General features: G+C 39.6%; 1 protein-coding gene across 1 annotated transcript; it reads left to right on the top strand.

Annotated features, from left to right (window-relative positions):
- The first annotated feature begins 221 nt into the window (after positions 1-221).
- Positions 222-22,240, top strand: MRPS15 (mitochondrial ribosomal protein S15). The gene is made up of 8 exons (XM_063454612.1): positions 222-419; positions 1,049-1,096; positions 1,859-1,934; positions 2,194-2,242; positions 3,595-3,679; positions 8,625-8,683; positions 9,304-9,495; positions 22,130-22,240. Exons 1-8 carry the CDS (start codon positions 296-298, stop codon positions 22,226-22,228), a joined length of 732 nt encoding a protein of 243 aa, XP_063310682.1. The 5' UTR covers positions 222-295; the 3' UTR covers positions 22,229-22,240.
- The last annotated feature ends 260 nt before the right edge of the window (positions 22,241-22,500 follow it).

Below are 22,500 nucleotides of genomic sequence, written 5' to 3' on the forward strand. Positions count from 1 at the left end.
TATATATATATATATATATATATATATATATATATATATATATACATAATTTTTTTCTTAATATTAAATCATTTTAAAAGTGTATCCAAAAATATTAAATCCTTTGTAAAGCTTATCAAAAACAAAATTGTAACTGGAGTCCTGAATTCGATCTGGCAGTGCCTGCATACTGTCATATATCCACTAGGGGGCAATGCTACTTTAATCGGGTTCTACGCTCGATTACTTCTTCCTATCCAACATGTCTGCCTCCGTGTGACATTTGCTGGCCCTCGGTGAATGTCCGGGATTGAGGATGTTTTTGCTGCGGAGAGTGCTGTGTGAGGGACTGGGCCGGGGGACTGGGCTGCTCCCCGGCTCGGGAGGCCGCCTGACAGGCAGTCAGAGCTGCTTTGCTGCATGGAGAGCCCTGGAAACACGTGAGTGACACCAAAGCATGACCTAGGGGTGGGAAGACAAGACTAACAGAATCAGAGTTATTTGATTTACTGAGCCCTCAGTTAATATTGATCATCTGGACTAAGCAATGTTGTGTGCATTTTGTTATTAGAATACTATAAATACTATAGAAGCCCCTGGAATACATGGTGTGATTTATCAATGTCATGCTGTATTATTGCCTTACCAATATTTATATATTTGTGAATATGACCAGTTTTGGTATGTAGTCTGCAGTTGGGGGGGGGGGGGGGGACTATGTAGATAGAAAGTGCACCATCTTTACATTGTGTGTTCACCTTGTCCAGGTAAAGCAGGAACAGGTATGACTGCAGTGAATCTTTTTTTTTTTTAGCCAATGGCGCATTGACATTGTTGACGCCTAACTGGTAACATTTACTATTACAATATAAGTGTAATTACAAAAGAGATATGTTAGTGGATGCAACTGGGCTTATCTGCCCAATCACATAATCACACCAAAATAACAGATCTAAAAGTGCCAGTACGTCATTTTCCATATCCCATTTCACTCTACTGCTTTTCTTATTGACCTCTCTCCACATTTTTGTATCACCAGGTTTTGATGTTTATTTTTCCCTTTGTTTAGGTGCCTGCATTGTTCATGTTAGAAATTATGCACAGATGAAAAAGCAAGGTAATTATATAAGCACTTTCATATACTACATAGTGTGCTCAGCGACTGGATTGTGGCCTATTTTAGCTTATTTTTTTAAAATTGCCTTTAGGAAACTTCAGTGTAATAAATCGTACCTAAATATGCTAGAATAGATTATAACAGTGTGCACCTCGACAAAATCTAGTTATGCAATGCCACTTTTCCACCTACTTTAAATTTTTTTTTTTATTATTAGAGCCCAAAATTTTTGTGATTTGTCAATAGTAATATAAAATAAAGTTTTACAAGACTTTTCTAGTGTCAGACAAGTCTACTCTATTACAATGGAGATGGCAGTGTTGCCACAGTAACTTGATTATGGACAGCTGCCTGCACTGTGATTATATGATTTACCTATCCTAACCAATGGGAAAGTGAATTTTAGGATCTTGCTAATCCGTAACTGCATGACCACAAAATAGTGAGAAATATGCTGATAGATTTTACAATCCGTATAGCTTCCAAGATCATTTCATGTTGTAAAATATACCAATATTCCTGTGGCAACATATTTGCCTTTGGATTTACAATTGCCACAAGATACCCCCTAATAAGGCTGTTTACTAGTATAACATGTTTACTAAAATACCTGTCACTAATAACCGATAATTGCAAGATTATCTTTGTTAGCAATGGACTACTTTTACTGGTGTCATTTAAATAATGCTGAAGGGAGATCAGTACGATCGTTCATATCCTATGCGGGTGTATTTATTTGTGTTCTCTTTTACATTGTTGCAGATAGCCCAAGCCAGCTTGATGACTTGCCTCCCACCATGTTGCAGAAGGATTATGCAGATGTACAGTTAGAAGAGGAGTAAGTGAGGTGTTTGGGAAGGTTGTTGTAATAGGAAGTGATTGTGGGTTTATATGGAATAAGATCAGACCTTATCAATGAGATCGAAAGGTTTCTGATTAGTGAGGGAGTTATCTGCCTTCTACTGACACTTTTCTATATGAGTGCACTTGCAGTAATTTTTTTATTTATTTTTTTACTGCATGGTCTGTGACAGTTATAAAGAATGTCTTATGACATGTTCTTATCTACTATTTCAACTTGTGTTTCCTCTCTGCAGTGTTGATGATGTTGTTAAGCGGTTAATGTCTCTAGAAATGGCAAGTCAGGTCAGTAACCTCTACCGAATGTTCTCTGGTCACCTTCAATAGCTGCACATATTAGGCTTATTCAGAGAATCTTAAAGGGACCCTCTGTACGCCAAAGCAACCTCATCGCAGTGTAGTTGTAATGGTGTGTGTGTGCGGGTCTCAGGCGCATTTTTACCTTAAGTTTAACAGTGAAAATGTTAAGTAATGGTTTAACCCCCAAAGTCTGAAACATGGTTTCTGGTTGCTGGTGTGGTACAAAAAAAAAAAGTTTAATTTTTTTCACTGATCCTCTAGCTGCCCATTCAGAAAGGTGAGTGAATACAATAGCAGCATCTGCTTCTCTCCAGAAGCTGTAATTGGTTTAGCTGCAATAGTGGGAGCTTCGGTGCCTAGCAGGAACCACGTAAAAGGCAAACCATTACAAAATGAGAACCACGCCAGTGTACTCCTAACATCATACCCACTACAGCCTGCTGTAATAGTTATGTTTGGAGTAACCATTTACAAATTGCTTTTTTTGTGAACACTGTATGCCTAATAGCTACAATGTAGCTATTTTAAAAATAATATACTTAAATGACAAAAGCACAGTCCTCCTTCTATATCCAATAGTTGCACCAATGGCGCCACAAAAATAAAAAATTAAATCCTAATTACATGCAGAGCTGAAATTGCTGCCAGCTTGCTTTTTCTAAATTAAGTTAGACATACTCATAATATTGGTGTCAGTTGTTTCACGCTACACATGTGCCGCTATGATGTCGTATATAATATAATATGTGCCCTTGCAGTTATTATAATGTTTAAATTGACTTGTTCAATTTTTTCTTCTGGGACCTTTCTGTTTATAGTCTGACTGAGACTTGCAAGTTACATGTTGTCCTTGGCCACTTTACAACTTTCTTTCAGAGAAAAGACAGTGTTTGAATTACTGCCCAGGAACACCTCTAGTGGCAGTCACGCATACAGCCACTAGTGCTTCCTGGGTACTGGCGTTTAGCGTCTCCACTCCATGCATCTCCATGAGGAGATGCTGATTGACGCAGTTTGATGTTTTGCCGAGCATGCCCAATAGCCCCTCAAAACTTTTCTATGGAAAGTATTGGGTTGGCTGAGATTATGAAGTTTGATAATCTCTGCCAAGTAGGCAGAGCAGGGGTGGGGCCAGCATGGCTCTGGAAATAAGGTGAATTTAACAACTTTCTAAATTATGAGAAATGTGGTGAAAATTACAATGCACATTACAAACTGTGCATGTCCATTCAAATATTTTAAAAATACTATATTAAATAAACATCATATGATACCTTACCATTTATACTTTCAGATGTTCTCTACAATTCATATATTCTGCTTTGTTTTTAATGCAGTCGGAAAAGCTTAGGGTGAAAACACAACAGTTGGTGGAGAAGGTCAAGAGAAATCCAAATGATGACAGCTCCCCCGAAGTCAGAAGTGAGTATATGATGGTAGTAAACGCGATTTGACATATCATAGCTGTTGGGATTAATGGTTGATACATAAATCACAAGGAGGCAGCAGCTTGGCAAGTGATGTTGCTGTTGTCCTCCTTCCTGTGGGGCAATAACTGCAGCCATAGGATCCTGGATCAGTGATGCTATTTTTAGAGTTTTAGTTCCTCCTTTGCTTCTCAGGATTTGTTTAAATAGTCTGCTGGGATGATAAGAGGATATATACTTATGTTATTCATTAGTATCTCATTATTGTTATTTATATAGCACCAACATATTTTGTAGCACTTTACAATTATAAAATCGGGATAACTGGCAACAAGTAATTGACATACAAAATAATAAGAGGCAATAGGAGAGCTCAAACGAGCTTACAATCTACGAGGAAAAGGTCTAAACAAACAAACAAACAAACAAAAATAACCGCATGTCAGAAGAGAGGAGGGATTGACTGATAAGATGTGACCTGTGCCGAAATAAGCTATTGAAAGTGGTGTGTGTGTGTGTGTGTGTGTGTGTGTGTGAAAGTAGAGTAAGTTGGACTATGGAGGCGAGGGAACTGAGAGGGACAAGAGAATCATCACACACACTAGTGAGACAAACTTTCTCCCCCTGCTCACTGTATTTTCAGTGACTTAAAGTACTGGAATCTAGGGGAGAATGTGATGGCTTGGGGTAAGGAATTCCTTCAAAAATCTTACAGATGAGAATTGGCAGTGCAAGAACAAGCAGATATCTGAAGGTTGCTTGCACTTCATCCAGTATTAGAAATAAAAACCTCACCCACCAGGAGATCTTAAAGGGACACTATAGTCACCAGCACAACTACAGCTTATTGTATTTGTTCTGGTGAGTAGAATCATTCCCTTTAGACTTTTTGCAGTAAACAGTGTTTTTTCAGAGTAAATACAGTGTTTACATTACAGCCTAGTGATAGTTGCAGTCATTCATACACTGGCCACTCAAATGGCTACTAGAGGTGCTTCCTGGGTCATTCCTGCCTAGTGTGCAACACTGCCATTCAGTGTCTCCACCCTCTGCATGCTGACACTGCATAGAGATGCATTGATTCAATTCATATATATTCGGAGATGCTGATTTCCCAGAGCTGTGTTTGATTTGTGTTGGCTTTGCCCCTGATCTGCCTCATTGACAGTCTCCTCCAAAATTATGGGGAAGCATTGTGATTGGTTCAGAACAACACTTCTGCATATGTCAGTAGACAGGGGCAGAGCCAGCAGCTGCAGACTTTAATTCAAGTAAGATTTTACTATATTTAGGGAGGCAAGGAGGGACAGTGGGGCTAGATGGTGGGTTTAACACAATAGGGCGAGGAATGCATGTTTGTGTTCCTGACCCTATAGTTTTCCTTTAAGTGCTGATCATCTGCCAGACAATCTAGGTCTTCTCATGGAGAATTTTGTCCATGAAGCATTAAGAGGCAATTACAGTGTTCTGTCTTCATTGATGTCTACTTTTGTTTGGTGCACATAAATCAGGAAGAGCACTTTCCCAGCTGTCTGTCTTTTCTAAAGGATGAATAGGGGACGCTCTGTGAACACATGTAGCACTACATCAGGCTATAATCTTTACTTTTTAATTTAGTAATGTCATATGAACAAGGACCAGCATTTACCAATTCATGTTAGATGGGAACAATTTAAAAGATGACTTTTTCACAATAAGTTGTTTTTAATCTATAATCTATTGGGCATTAGTAAGTATGTCCACATTCTCTTTATTAATGTCAAAACCCTATTAAATTAAGTTAAAACTTACCTGGGATCCAGTACTGCATGAAGTATTCCTAGCTGGTTTCCACTACCATACGACATCACTGCTTCTCTCTCCGTGATCCAGTCAACTACTTCTCATAGATAATCATTTGATCTGACCGTACTTACTGGATGGGATGCAGGAAAGGTGCTGGGTTGACAAATGAGGGGAAAAAAAAAATACAAATACAAATTTACCAAATGCAGGAGGAGAGATGGGACATTCAAGTTTATCCTTGCAGGCACACTGCCTGCAAGGATCGAAGGCGATTACACCTGCAGTGCTCACTGAGATGAAGTGGTCTGGGTGCCTAAAGTGTTACTTTAAAGAAACACAATAGTCACCCAGACCACTTCAGCTCATTGAAGTGGTCTGGGTGCAGTGTCCCCGGTCCCTTAAATTATTGCAGTTTTTTTTGGAAATTTGGATAAACTGCAATAATTACCTGCCAGGGTTATCTTCACCTCTATTGGCTGTCTAACAGACCGCCACTAGAGGATCTTTTGGTCGCCTACCTGACACTAGAAATCTTTATGCCATGCATGAGGACATCCAGCGTCACCCAAAATCCCATAGATAAGCATTATACAGTGCTTTCCTATGAGGGAAGTCCTAATGCGAGCGCAGCGATTGCATGGGCAATATGCCGTTGTCACCTGCCAACTGACATCTGCAGGAGAGGAGCCTGAACCAGGGCCGAGGGTCATCGGCGCTGGAATCAGATAAGTGATAGGAGTTTTTAACCCCTTCTGCACCACAAGGGTAGAGGGTGGGGAGGGGTACTATAGTTTCCCTTTAAGATTAGTTATGGCCATTTACTTTATTTTTTTGTTATCTGTGAATTGCTAGTCAAATGTTTTTATTGAAAAGTTTTTCAAAATATTAATATTAGAAACCTTTAAAATTTTAACAAGGGGGGGACAAAAAAAGGGGGCAAAGCCTTTGGGTAATGTTAATAATCAAACAATGCAATTTTTCAATTGCACAATCAGCGCAACAATATTTTAAAATATATGCAAAGTAACTGAAGATATATAATGACACAACTATAGAATTAAGTATCAAAACTGGTCAACTAAGTGTATAAATTATAGGGAATATGAACTTTTAATATTATCTTCCCCATACATTCCAAAGAAATCTTATTTGGCCACTCATAGAAGATTGTTGTCCAAGTGCCATCTCATAGCGTTTATTATCCAATATCAGTGTAAAGCTTCTTTAACTATGTTATTTTGTCTGTTTCCAATATCTGGTTGTAGACAATATATATATATATCCAATCCTAATTTTTTTTTTTTTTCTTCAAATTTTATTTGAATTTTCTGGGATTTTTTTGAACAGGCACAAATCTGGTGTTAACGTTAAAATGGATTTCTCATCCTGTGTAATAGATTTCACAATGCCTGATAAATGGAACCGCGTGGCCTCCATGTGTTTGCTCTCATTTTGTACTAAACCTGTGTGGTTGGTTTATGGCAAAAGTAAATAACTCTTAAAACAATTAAATGGAACCCCCACACACACTGATTTGGCTTGTTATGTCTATCTATCTATCCATTTTATTTGGTGCTCTCCTCTCAAGTAACTGCCTCGGTGATTACCCACACACATTTAAGATTCCAATAAAAGGTAGCATTAAGTGGTACCATTTGCTAATAAAATATTTACCGGTAAATGTATGGATTAGTAATTCGTAGTAGTCCATCAGCCCATGGTAGCTCTTTGTCATTGATATTTCACATCCTTGCGGGGAATGAGATGCATGGTGGATGTGTTGAATTAGGTGGTAGAACATTAAGTACAGATAAGATAATGAGTGTTTTAGATACTGAAGTGTCCCCTAGTGTTCTGCTTTCCTCTAATTCTACACTAACTTTGCTACCACATGAATACACATAAACATGTGTTAATGCAAGCCTTCTTATACTAGTTACTTTCACCAGTCCGTTGTTGCTTAAATTTGCTCTGTGCAGTCACTTGCAAGAATCCAGGGAGCTCTCTTTGAGAACCATTGAGGTTTTCCTTACTGTTCTTGTGTGATTGAGCAAAATGTGTTTATTGCTGTGTTGAGAAATTACTGTTTCTTTATTTCTCCTTTTTTACCTCAAATGCTGAAATCTTTCTTAATTGCAACACTCACATGTTCTTTTGTCCTAAGTAAACCAAATGGATGAAATAAATAAATAATAATAAAAAAAAAAACACTATGTGGGTTATTACTTAAAGGGACACTCAAGGCACCAAAACAACCTCATCTAAATGAAGTTATGGTGCCAGGAGGCTCCTGGAGGCACTTTTAACTCAAGGGGTTAAATCGTATTCGAACAGTTTAACTATGTTGTCTCCAGTGGCAATGTCTACTCCCTCCAGACTGCATCAGGCTTCAGAATTTTTAGATTCAGCAAGAATGGAGTGCCACTGGGCAGAGGCACTGCTGATTGGCTGAGAGCCGTCAGCTGATGCTCTCAGCCAATCAGTGACTCCCCATTCACAAAGCTGACTTGCAAATTGTATGTTTCTCTGCAGAACCTCCTTTTATATATAACAAATCTGGGGTTCTTCTTTATGTATTGTCTTTGCGCCCCTCTGTTTATCCATCTCTACTATTTATAGTTACTTCAGCACCTACTAGTTGTACTAAGGGATTTAAATACAAGACTTCTAAGGTTGCTTGTTATATGCAATTACCACTTAGCGACCTAAGCCCTTTTGTAGACCATCCCAGTTTAACCCTTGACTCCCCATTCTTTTTAACTGCATTAAGTACGGTAGTCTAGATTTTGACTATTTAATTCACCTCACTTTTAATTGAGGGGCACATTGTGTGTTATTGGTTCTCTGTTACTAATAAAGTTATTATTTGCTATTACCTTAGAATGTTCTAACATTGGAGGTATCTTAGTGAGGTTAGGATCCTTTTTTTAGGCTCCGGCCATCCATTAGTTTTTTGGTTTATTTTGCAATATAGCGTCTTTGTAGAAAATTCGCATCTTTGACTAGGTGTTGAGGGACATATTTTCCTGTTTCTCTTCCACTAGTCTCAGTTGGGTAAGGGTGACCAGAGTTACAGTGCAACAATTTATGTAACCCTGGATTTTACAGACTTGATAAAGTTGCTCACTCCTAACACACATCTCTTCTCGCTGTAGTTGCAAAGATGACAGCCAGGATCAGGAATTTCCAAGAGCACATTCAAAAGCATCCAAAGGTAAGCAGACATGGAAAGTGGGAAAAGTTTAAGGATTGACTGCTTGTATCATCCCATCTTGAGCCATATGGATATTTACATTTCCTTAGATCAGATTATGTTGAGGTGAGCAAACCTAGAACTGCCTGACCTGTGCATGAGCGGTTACTTTCGTTTTATTAAAATAAGTTCAGTAAAAGAGTCAAAACTGAACAAAATAAGTCATTCTCTGTGTGCACTGGCTATTGCCACTATTCTGTACTGACAATTGTATTGATATATGAATGAAGGCTTAAATTTTTACTTGCCAGCTCAATTTTAGACATCTAATACAGCAAAATCAGATTTCCAAAGGGAATAAACTTTATTTTCCTTTTACACAAAGTTTCTGAAAGCAAATGCTGATATGCAAGGAAAAAGTGAGTTCTGTCCTATGGCAGAAAGGTCCATATTGGAGGAGGATCCTGTGTGCACTTCTACTTAATAAGGGAGTCCTGTTTTCAATACCGCAAGGAACTGAGATGGATAGGATTTTATTTAAATGTGTAACAGCCATTGCAGTCGCTGTATTGAGGTGTTTTGGATGCCCTTCTCATTTAGGCTTATTTTTTTTTTTCTCACTACTGTTTCTGTTCATGAAGGACAAGGCAAACAAACGCAAAATGCTGATGTCCATGGACCGACGCAAGAAACTGCTGAAAAATTTGCGCCTCACTCATTACGATGCATTTGAGAATGTGTGCAAACAGCTGGGCATCGAATATACATTCCCCCCAGAGTACTACAGACGGGCCACTCGTAGGTGGTTGGCAAAGAAAGCACTGTGCTTAAAGGTATGGCTAACTTCTTTGTTATTTACATGGATTCTGTTCTGCATTGAATAAAATGCTGGTGCAAAGGTGATACATACAGGTCTTGCCAAATTATTGATTGGTAGTGTCTTAAAGGCTGGTGGTTAGCTCTGCCTCCATGGCTGTGATAACCAATCTTGATGATCTCAGCCAATCCAATGCTTTCCTATTGGAAAGCATTGGGAGGATATTGCACATGCGCTGCAAATTGCCCAGCTGCGAAAATCCGCATCTCCTCCTAAAAATGCATTTACTCAAAGCATCTCTACGGGGAACATTAAAGGCCAGTGCTGCATACTGTCCAACACTGGACTAGGAAGCACCTCTTGTGGCCCTCTGAAAATGCAGAATCTACAGTTCTCAGCCTGCAGGCTATAGACACCAGAGCCACTACATTAAGCACTAATGGTTCTGGCGGCTATAGTGTCCCTTAAATTTTTTTTCAGTTTCACTATTTTGGTCTAGAATTTAACATTTGTTTTGAATCCTGGAGATTTCGATTTAGTGGATAGCTGTGATTAATTAAGATCCATGCTACTGCTTTCATAGCTGACACCCACTCCTATTTTCTCTTATTGAAAAATGAAAAAGTACTTGTCCAGACTAATAACCGAAAAGAAAATTAAAACTTAACTTTTTTAATAACATTTTTATAAAATCTTTTTTAGTACAGAACTCCGATAAAAATAGTAATAACCATGGTATGTACAAAGTAAGAGTAAAATAAATGAAATTACATAGTGATAACTAATCTAAGAAACATAACTGAAGTATTTAAAATTATACTTGAGGGAAAAAAATCCATATGCTAACTTTACCTATGGATATTGGGTGTATAATTGCATTCTTTATTTCAACCCATTGGTGTGAAAGTTTTTTGTTTTTTAATGTGTATATCCATTTGCATTCCTTTTGAAGTGATTGTAAATTGAAATTACGCTTTCTAGGATTAGGAATGAGTCTCAGGTTATCGGTTTACTCCTTTATTATTTTACTTTAGATGCTCGCTTCTGATTTTATTAACAAACTACTTGCCTTAAGTTCCTCATAATGAGCCAGAAATACATGATTACATTTTTATTAGATTTGCTTATATCCAAGTTACATCGGGACAGAGCCTGTTTGTTACTGCTAGCTAGAAACCGTTTGAATATAGCCTAGGTGCCCATTAAGACACAGTTTAGTCAAAGGCCTTATTATCTTGTCTGTCACCCCTGCAAGTAGCATTATGACCATATAGTGCTGCCAGGTTTATTTTAGCTGCCCTCGAAGGCACATCTAAGTTGAGGGTTGGGTTCTGTTCATAACTAGTTAAAATTTTGTCCTGTAATTTTTTCCAGTGGGGGGAGTGAGGGGATACTACATAACTGCTTAAGTTTTATTTCTTTTGGATATACCAGCAGTGAACCGTTTTTAATTCACAACTGTCCTTTCGAAACAGTGAAAAGAAAATGTTACTTGCGCTTTCTCCTTAATCCCTATGTATATTTAGACAAATGGAGGTCATTTAGTTGCTCCAATGGCCATTGGAGGGAATGCCCGCCTGCCAACGTCAAGGCAGACCCCCCTAAGCGGGTCCTAACACTGACCCTTCAGCCTGCTTCCTTGAGCTTCTGGCAAAGATATCTCTAATGAGACAGAAAGGGGTATTTTTTATATACACCCCTATACTTATTAACCCTTAATAGGGAACACATGGGATGGGCAGCAGCATTGTAACCAGGCTGTGTGAAACAAAGTAAATACAAATACAAAAAGAGAAGTCCTGCGCTTAGTCCCATTACTGCTGGGCCAGCAGCAACGACTACAATACACATCAGCCCCAATATATAGTAAAAACCAAAGAAAAGAAAATGTACATAGGGATCTTTTCTTTGGTTTTTACTATATATTGGGGCTGATGTGTATTGTAGTCGTTGCTGCTGGCCCTGCAGTAATGGGACTAAGCGCAGGACTTCTCTTTTTGCTTTCGAAACAGTACCTTTTTTTTTTTTTTCTCCTCATACCGATATGCAGGATTGATACAGCTTGTTAGTATCATCTCTCCTGTTAACCTTTCTTTAGTCTTTGCATCTAGACATCATTCTGTTAATCTTAGATTGCACTATATATTCTTATGCACTCAATATTAACACTACCCTACCAATTCTGAAGCAACTCTGTGGCTATCTGTGCATTTTAATTGTAACAGTTGCTGACATTAATTTGTGCTTCTAAGTGTGTGTGTGGTTGGAGATATTCTGGAGAGTTTTACAGAAGCTTCAACTGTCTAAGAGTTGTGCTAAGAGTTCTTTTTTACTGTTACAGGTAAGATTCATCTGTAGGAAAAGGTTACTGACTGCACAAGGTTTGATTTCCTGTTGGTAATTATAAGGCATTTAATTGGATTAGGTAGCTACTTGCTATTGATTGCTATTTAAATTAGCTATTGTTTGCTAATAAGCAGAGGCCTACCCAGGTGTTAAACTTTCCTAGTGGGAGGTGATTTGAGGAGTATATAAGGGCTGTTGTCATTAGCTTGGCTAATAGAGCTTGGTTGCTTCATCTAAGTGTTGCTTCTAAGTGTGTGTGTGGTTGGAGATATTCTGGAGAGTTTTACAGAAGCTTCAACTGTCTAAGAGTTGTGCTAAGAGTTCTTTTTTACTGTTACAGGTAAGATTCATCTGTAGGAAAAGGTTACTGACTGCACAAGGTTTGATTTCCTGTTGGTAATTATAAGGCATTTAATTGGATTAGGTAGCTACTTGCTATTGATTGCTATTTAAATTAGCTATTGTTTGCTAATAAGCAGAGGCCTACCCAGGTTTTAAACTTTCCTAGTGGGAGGTGATTTGAGGAGTATATAAGGGCTGTTGTCATTAGCTTGGCTAATAGAGCTTGGTTGCTTCATCTAAGTGTTGCTTCTAAGTGTGTGTGTGGTTGGAGATATTCTGGAGAGTTTTACAGAAGCTTCAACTGTCTAAGAGTTGTGCTAAGAGTTCTTTTTTACTGTTACAGGTAAGATTCATCTGTAGGAAAAGGTTACTGACTGCACAAGGTTTGATTTCCTGTTGGTAATTATAAGGCATTTAATTGGATTAGGTAGCTACTTGCTATTGATTGCTATTTAAATTAGCTATTGTTTGCTAATAAGCAGAGGCCTACCCAGGTTTTAAACTTTCCTAGTGGGAGGTGATTTGAGGAGTATATAAGGGCTGTTGTCATTAGCTTGGCTAATAGAGCTTGGTTGCTTCATCTAAGTGTTGCTTCTAAGTGTGTGTGTGGTTGGAGATATTCTGGAGAGTGTTGCTTCTAAGTGTGTGTGTGGTTGGAGATATTCTGGAGATAAGCTGGAGGTAATCCGAGGTATTCAGGAGGATAAATAAAAAGTTAAGGTTTGTTTGATTTAAATTATTCACCTCATTGGAATGGCAGACTTAGTTCATTGTAATAGTTGCTTTGCATTTGTTTCACGTTCCACTTTTTGGAGGTTTGGTTGTTGTCTAATCTGTAGACAGTTCTCTATTTTGCGGCAGGAGATTGTATTTTTGAAGTCTGAGATTTGTAAATTACCTGGTAAACAAACTCAGGCTGGAACTGCTGCAAAACCACTGCCGCAGAGACATACTAGGAATTGCAGATGGATTACTGTAGGATCTGGTAGACTTGAAGTTGGGGATAAAAGGCATATTGCACAGTCTGTTGCTCTACATAATTCATTTTCTGCACTTTCAGAGTGTAGTGGTGTCGTGGAGAGAGGCACTGAGGCTACAGGTGTTGTGCAGAGAGGCACTGAGGCTAGTGGTGTTGTGCAGAGAGGCACTGAGGCTAGTGGTGTTGTGCAGAGAGGCACTGAGGCTAGTGGTGTTGTGCAGAGAGGCACTGAGGCTAGTGGTGTTGTGCAGAGAGGCACTGAGGCTAGTGGTGTTGTGCAGAGAGGCACTGAGGCTAGTGGTGTTGTGCAGAGAGGCACTGAGGCTAGTGGTGTTGTGCAGAGAGGTACTGAGGCTAGTGGTGTTGTGCAGAGAGGCACTGAGGCTAGTGGTGTTGTGAAGAGAGGCACTGAGGCTAGTGGTGTTGTGAAGAGAGGCACTGAGGCTAGTGGTGTTGTGAAGAGAGGCACTGAGGCTAGTGGTGTTGTGAAGAGAGGCACTGAGGCTAGTGGTGTTGTGAAGAGAGGCACTGAGGCTAGTGGTGTTGTGAAGAGAGGCACTGAGGCTAGTGGTGTTGTGAAGAGAGGCATTGAGGCTAGTGGTGTTGTGCAGAGAGGCACTGAGGCTAGTGGTGTTGTGCAGAGAGGCTTGAAGACTATGGTGAGGCCGAATAGAAAGCAGTTGTTGGTGGGGGATTCCATCATAAGAGGTGTGGAGATGGACAATGGTGGTCTTGTGAGGTGTCTTCCCGGAGCTACTGCTCACAGAGACAGGAGACGTATCTGTAATATTGTTAAGCAAGCAAAGCAGGAAGGGGAATTGGATGTACTTGTCCATTTAGGGACAAATGACTTGGCTTGCAATGAGGTTTCAGAGGTTAAGGAAGTTTTTAGTGTTTTTGCCAATGATATACGGCAGGTTGCTTCCACATTGTCATTCTCTGAAGTTCTGCCTGTGCATAACACTCAGAATGACAGGCGGATGCGTATTAGGGACTTTAACTTGTGGCTTGGTGAATGGTGTCGGGAGCAAGGATTTGGCTTTATTGCTCATGGTAGCTCTGTTTGGAATGGAAATAAACTGTACAAAAAAGATGGTTTGCATCTTTCTCAAAAGGGAACAAATGTTCTCAGTGAGCAGTTCAGAGGTTTTGCTAGGATGTATTTAAACTAGGAGGGGGGGGCAAAAGGGTGATAAAACATCAATCCAATTGTCCCCCAAAACAAGGACAGAAGGTGCCTGTAGCAAGTGTGTTAAAAAATGCTAAGCTTAGAGTCATGTCTACAAATGCTCGCAGTTTAGGGAATAAGATCCATGAACTTGTGGCAATAATGGCAACTGATAGTGTAGATTTAGTCGCTGTTACTGAGACATGGTATAATGAGAAAAATGACTGGGACATAGCAATACCAGGGTACTCTTTATATAGAAAAGACAGGGAAGGCAAGAAAGGGGGAGGGGTGGCCCTGTATGTAAAGAATAGCATAAAATCTAGCCTAATAAAGGTTAGTGAGGCGAACATAGAGTCAGTTTGGGTTACGTTAGAATTTGGTAATCACACAGTAACTCGTGTAGGTGTGATTTATAGGCCCCCAGGACAAATTGAAGAGTTAGATAATCTACTAGTTGAAGAAATAGCTAAAATGACAATGAAGGGGGAAGTTATCATCATGGGTGACTTTAATCTTCCTGATGTAAATTGGAAAACAAAAATAGCTACTTGTGCCAGGAGCACACATATTCTAAACTCCCTACTGGGATTGTCTCTAAAACAAGTCGTTGAGGAGCCAACTCGTAAAGAGGCCATACTAGATTTAGTGTTAACAAATGGAGATTTGGTATCAGATATTACTGTAGGTGAAAGTTTAGGATCCAGTGATCATCAGTCAGTGTGGTTTAATATAAGAACAGTGACTGAGTCACACCACACAAAAACAAAAGTTTTAGACTTTAGAAAAACAGACTTTTCCAAAATTAGAATATGTGTAAAGGAGTCATTATCAGACTGGAGCAATTTAAATGGAGTCCAAAAGAAATGGGATTATTTAAAAGTTGCACTACTGAAGGCAACAGAAAATTGCATTAGGCTTGTCAGTAAAAGCAAAAAATTCAAGAAACCACTGTGGTACTCCACAGATGTAGCCAAAATAGTAAAAAACAAAAAGTTAGCCTTTAGTAATTATAAAAAAACCCAGAGTGAGGAAGACAGAATGACCTATAAGATTAGGCAGAAAGAGGCTAAGCAAGTTATAAGAGCTTCCAAATCACACACAGAAGAGAAAATAGCACAGTCAGTAAAAAAGGGGGACAAAACCTTTTTTAGATACATAAATGAGAAAAGAAAAGTAAAACAAGGATTAGTTAGATTAAAAACAAAAGAAGGAAGGTATGTAGATGAGGATAAAGGTCTAGCTGACTGCCTCAATGAATATTTTTGTTCGGTATTTACAGATGAAAATGAAGGAAAGGGACCTCAGTTAAGAAAAAGGATAAATGAGTCATTTATTACACGTGAGTTTACAGAGGAAGAGGTTCTATTTCATCTGTCAAAAGTAAAGACAAATAAGTCAATGGGACCTGATGGAATACACCCAAAGCTATTAAAAGAGCTTAGTGGTGTACTAGCAAAACCATTAACAGATTTATTTAACCAATCATTGATAACAGGAGTAGTCCCAGAAGATTGGAAGTTAGCGAATGTTGTGCCCATTCACAAGAAAGGTAATAGGGAGGAGTCGGGCAACTATAGGCCAGTAAGCCTAACTTCAGTAGTGGGGAAAGTGATGGAAACCATGTTAAAGGATAGGATTGTTGAACATCTAAAAACACATGGATTTCAAGATCAGAGACAACATGGGTTTACTTCAGGGAGATCATGCCAAACTAATCTTATTGATTTTTTTGATTGGGTAACTAAAATTATAGATCAGGGTGGTGCAGTAGACATTGCTTACCTCGATTTCAGTAAGGCTTTTGACACTGTTGCACATAGAAGGCTTATCAACAAACTACAATCTTTGAGTTTGGATTCCAATATTGTTGAATGGGTAAGGCAGTGGCTGAGTGACAGGCAACAGAGGGTTGTAGTCAATGGAGTATATTCGAAGCTTGGGCTTGTCACCAGTGGGGTACCTCAGGGATCTGTACTTGGACCCATTCTCTTTAATATTTTTATTAGTGATATTGCAGAAGGTCTTGATGGTAAGGTGTGTCTTTTTGCGGATGATACTAAGATATGTAACAGGGTTGATGTTCCAGGAGGGATAAGCCAAATGGAAAATGATTTAGGTAAACTAGAAAAATGGTCAGAGTTGTGGCAACTGACATTTAATGTGGATAAGTGCAAGATAATGCATCTTGGACGTAAAAACCCAAGGGCAGAGTACAGAATATTTGATAGTGTCCTAACCTCAACATCTGAGGAAAGGGATTTAGGGGTGATTATTTCTGATGACTTAAAGGTAGGCAGACAATGTAATAGAGCAGCAGGAAATGCTAGCAGAATGCTTGGTTGTATAGGGAGAGGTATTAGCAGTAGAAAGAGGGAAGTGCTCATGCCATTGTACAGAACACTGGTGAGACCTCACTTGGAGTACTGTACACAGTACTGGAGACCCTATCTTCAGAAGGATATTGATACCTTAGAGAGAGTTCAAAGAAGGGCTACTAAACTGGTTCATGGATTGCAGGATAAAACTTACCAGGAAAGGTTAAAGGATCTTAACATGTATAGCATGGAGGAAAGACGAGACAGGGGGGATATGATAGAAACATTTAAATACATAAAGGGAATCAACACAGTAAAGGAGGAGACTATATTTAAAAGAAGAAAAACTACCACAACAAGAGGACATAGTCTTAAATTAGAGGGACAAAGGTTTAAAAATAATATCAGGAAGTATTACTTTACTGAGAGGGTAGTGGATGCATGGAATAGCCTTCCAGCTGAAGTGGTAGAGGTTAACACAGTAAAGGAGTTTAAGCATGCGTGGGATAGGCATAAGGCTATCCTAACTATAAGATAAGGCCAGGGACTAATGAAAGTATTTAGAAAACTGGGCAGACTAGATGGGCCGAATGGTTCTTATCTGCCGTCACATTCTATGTTTCTATACTATTTGTTCATGTATGTTACTAGTTTCTAAGCATTACATGCTCTATTTTTTACTCTAAGCAATTAGCCTCTTACTGTGTACTCTGAGCACACATGAATTATCCGCTCTTTGTACATACCTGAGTTAATATTATTTTTATTGGAGTTCTGTACTAAATTGGTATAATTAAAACAATATTAAGGGGGGCGGAGCCAGCACCCAAGCGAGCTAGACGCGTCCTGCAGCAGCTCCTCTGAGAAATTCACCCAAACACTGAATACAGGCGAAAACGGCACTTTTACCAAGCCGCCAACCGCCTCCTGTGTGCCTTACATCATGGGCAAGAAGGCGAAAAAATATAAAGCTGATCCCGGCTCGGGCTCCCGAGATATCGGAGCTTTTATGCGCACAACCATGCGGCCGGACCTGTGCAAGATGGTGCCGGCCGGGGCCTATACCTCGCCTTCGTCGGACGATGAGAGCCAGACGGCCTCCCACTCACCTCCACCTAAGGTACCAGCGAAGCCCGCGACTCACATGGAGCTAGGTGACTCAGCTCCAGCCACGAAGGCCGACATAAAGGCTTTAATAAAGGAAATACAAACAATGTTTCATGCTGACATGGCCCTGATTAGGGAGGAAATATCCACGCTCACAGGAAGGGTGAAGATGGTGGAAGAGGACGTTAAAAGTGTTGGGGTAGCCCAAACTGCTACAGATGCAGCCCTGGGATCACTGCAACAGCAATGCAGCACCCTGACTACACAAATGGCTACTTTAGAAGATAAGGCGAAGGCACGGAACGTGAGGATCCGAGGGGTGCCTGACTCGTTCACTGACTCTGAGTTACCCCATTACTGCCGAAGGCTGATAGCCACACTGCTACTACCAAAACAAGCAAAGCAAATAGGAGTGGACTATTTATTTTCAGCTCCCCAAAGCACCTAAAGCTCCCCAGGGGGCTCCCAGGGATGTGCTAGTCAAATTTAATCGGGACTCTGACCGGGGGGCTTTCATGGGAGCCACAAGAAGCTCACCCACGGTTCCCTTTGAAGGGGCACACCTAACTTTGTACAGAGACATTTCCAGGCACATCCTGACATGGAGAAGGTCTCTCAGGCTAATTACACAGCAGCTTCGAGAGCACACCATCACATATAAATGGGGGCAGAATCGACTGATGGCAGAGAAAGCAGGCGAAATGCACCTCTTAACGCACAAATCAGAAGCACCGGCTTTCCTTCGGCCCTAGGCCTACCAATGGACACCAGCCCTTCTTGGACTGTCGCAAACATCAACCCATTTGTGCCCAGAGGAACGAGAACGGGCACACCTGACTCACCTACCTGACACCAGCATGGTCTGCAGCCCATACTGCCGCTCATAGTCTTATCAAACAATGTTTGATATTGTATTATTTTTCTACTAGTTCACAAATATTTTTTATGTACTTTTAGTTTGTATAGCTGTATGACCGATACCAATATCTGGCTCCGCAAGCCGACAGCCAGTCACTAGGCCTTGTTATTTACCCCCACCCCCTGCCCCTCTATTTTAATGTGCTCCTTCCCCTAACAAGCGAGCTAGTACTTTGGGGCACGTAAATCAGCCAACCTAGCTGGCACAACTACCTACTGGCTAACCACCAGGTAAAAACTAGGTTCTTACATGACCTATGACGACTTTTAACACTCAATACGCACCCTAAACGGTATTACTCTATGATATAGCCTATACCCTGAAACCCTTGAGGGTGCATAAGCAACCTACCAATAACCTCCAGTTCATAGTTGGTCAAATAGCTAATGCAGTCATGAGGAATTTAAGCTAGAAAATTACAAAAATGGATTTATAGTAAGCATGTGATGCTGTTGTTATTTAACTATGTGATCTCTGATGGATACCTTTATTGCACACACTGTAACCTGTTGATCTTGATTAACCGCAAAAAAAAAAAAAATATTAAAAGTAAAGTTTTAACTTTTCTTTTATTAGTCTGGACTAGAACTTTTTCCTTTTTCAATTCCAATACACTATTAGGGTTACCCCACTTTCACTGTCCAGCATGCCTACCCTATATTATGCTGTGATTCAATTGCTGAATGTGCCTTTGTGTGCTTCATGTCTGTTCATTTTTGAGGCTCCTGGCTGCTACATTGGCTTTTTTAGTTTACCGTATTGAAGGTATGTTAACAGAAGAGTGGATCATGTTCATAAGCTGGTAATTTATAGAAGCTTCCTCAAAGTTGCCATCTGGATATTAAGGGGCGTTAAAAATAAATAAATAAAGTATAAAGAAACAGACATTCTGATGTAATTCTTTAATAACCCAAAACTAGCCATCACAATTTCTTATTTACATCCCTAAATTTAAACATCTTGATTTATCCGGTAAGAGAAGAAATATTTCCCTAGATTCTATGCCCAACCAAAAAAGGAGGTCTAGAGTCCGGGAAAAGAAAGGGGGTCAGGGTGGTGGTACCAGTTCCACCTAATATGGGCTTGAACCCGGGAAATGTGAATACAGAAAAAACGCTAAAATCGGGTAGTACCCCTTTAAGGAGTGCTCCCAATTAACTGGTATAGATGTTAGTGGACATGCCTAAAACAGACAGGAAAAATAATAAATAGATATACCAATAAGCTTAATCTGAGAGAATAAGGAAACAAATGAAGGGGTTATAGCAACTATCAGAGATAAAGTACACAGAGTATATGTTAAACTCCCAAGTATCCTGGCTAGACAAATGTTACAATTGAACTTTATTAGCTGTTGCCAGAAGGATACAGTTGCCTCAGTGTACTCTTGCAGATATTGTTGCTGATCCCTATAGCGTTACTGGGAGACTGCTTCAAGGGCTGTACAGCGATAAGAGTAGTTATCCTTAATGATTTAACAGCCAAAGCAAAGGAAATAGGAAAAATGTATTATAGCCCGATTGAAGCAGACATGCCAGTAATATAGGTGCAGTGGATTAGGGAGAGAATAATAATATAATATATCCTCCCCTGCTGGACACCTATCATAAATATACAGGTAGACACAGGGAAATAGGGGGGAGAACCTGTATGAGATGATCCCCTAATCGAGTAGGGCAGCTATAGGTGCTAAATCGAAAACCACGGAATGTCTGTCTTGGTCCTATGATAATTCGAAGCACTGCTATGCTAGTTCCCTACAAACTCCTTTTAACACCTTCGTGGGTGTTCTATGCTAATACTAGCGCTAGGAGTAAGGTCCCTATGCAAATCAACTACCTGTTAAAGTTCCTATTCTCCGTAAAGCATAATTTTATCGGCTTAAAAAATAATACAAAACATAAGTGCAGAGAAGGAATCCCTTAAGTGCATAGTGAGTGCACGGTGAGTGCTACAGTGAAGTGTAGGGATATCCTGAGACGAAGGCCCGACGCGCGTTTCGGAGTCTAAAACTCCTTCGTCAGGGGCTGAAATTTGCCGCCCAAATCCCCCCGGTTTTAAATGTGATTCGACCAATCAGGTAGCGAGATCCCGATCGGTCATCAGTGACGTGTCAGTGTATACCACGTGAGGATGCCGTGGGTGGAATACATGCGTCACTAAGATTGACAGCTTCACTGCCCTCCCCCTAATGCTCCTACGGCGTGATATGGACATCAATCCTGCCCGTGATTCTAACGAGATATTTAAGTTGGATGCTTACTGGGTGTCTTAGAGGTACATAGTTATTGTATCAATATGTGTTCCTTAAAGGCCCAACTGCTGGGACCGGGAAAACTGTAAATTTCCCGGATCGTAAGCGTTATGCAAGTTGCAGTAATTTTGTGATGTCATTTCTAAAGTCATGGAATTACTGTAAATTCATATTTATCATTAGTATCTCTAGTTGCAGATCGGTCAATGGTAGGTTAAATAGGTAAATATTTAATGAGGAGTAAAAGGAGAAAAATAAGGGGGGGGGGGGGAGAAAAAATAATAAAAATAAAAATAAAAAATGTTTTGAGAACACCAGAGGGCTAAATAATGTCCTCGGGTGGTGAGTGCTCAACATATGCGTGAAAGATGTGAAATACACATACAAAATAAATTAGATTAAAAATGTCCATGAGATGTATTAGAGACTTTTAAATAAATGGGGTATACGAGAATCCCTCGTTAAGACCCCTGGGGGACAGCGTTTGTAGTCGATAAATCCAGTAGCACTCACGTCTTCTTAGACGTTGATCCCAGTTGCCTTTTCTTTGGTCTGGTTTGATTAATTCAATGCCCAAGAAATTAAGGACAGTGGGATCTCCTTTGTGAACTGTCTTGACGTGTCTTGAGACTGGAGTGTCGATATTCCTTGTTGATTTGACTGAATTTATATGCTCGAGTATTCGTCTTTTGAGTGGTCTGAATGTTTTTCCAACATACTTGAGTTGGCATTACCAGTAACGCTATAGGGATCAGCAACAATTTCTGCAAGAGTACACTGAGGCAACTGTATCCTTCTGGCAACAGCTAATAAAGTTCAATTGTAACATTTGTCTAGCCAGGATACTTGGGAGTTTAACATATACTCTGTGTACTTTATCTCTGATAGTTGCTATAACCCCTTCATTTGTTTCCTTATTCTCTCAGATTAAGCTTATTGGTATATCTATTTATTATTTTTCCTGTCTGTTTTAGGCATGTCCACTAACATCTATACCAGTTAATTGGGAGCACTCCTTAAAGGGGTACTACCCGATTTTAGCGTTTTTTCTGTATCTTGATTTATCCATTTCAAAATAAAATGTAGAAACCCACTTAAGTTATTCATCTTTATTTTTTGTAGATACTTTAAATTAGAGCTTTCATGTTTATGTACTTATAGCTATGAATCATGTTACTGGTAAGATGTAAAGGTTTTCTTGTTTCATTTCAACATAGGTATATCAAGAGACAAAAAGACTTCAAGCTGCAGGTCTTTTAAAGAAGAGGAAATCATCACAAGCTAAGACTCCAGAAAACCAGGGAACTCCAGTGTAAACCAAATTTCATGGGAGACAAATGCATGAAGATTTCGGAGTGGACATCTCATCTTGTATCATTCTGCATTTCATTAGCATTTGATGCAAAACATTATTACAAACACTGTGTGCAAAATCTTTTATGGCACCATTTATGACACCAAACTGTTTCCCTCCTATGTTATTTTTTTATAATACAGTAAATTAAAATAGAAAAAACGCTGTACTTTTCACTAATTGCTTAAACTTTAAAAACAAATGTACGCATGCTGGATGAAAGGTGTTTTTTCA

This window comes from Pelobates fuscus, chromosome 1, assembly GCF_036172605.1.
Source record: "Pelobates fuscus isolate aPelFus1 chromosome 1, aPelFus1.pri, whole genome shotgun sequence".
Taxonomy (NCBI): domain Eukaryota; kingdom Metazoa; phylum Chordata; class Amphibia; order Anura; family Pelobatidae; genus Pelobates; species Pelobates fuscus.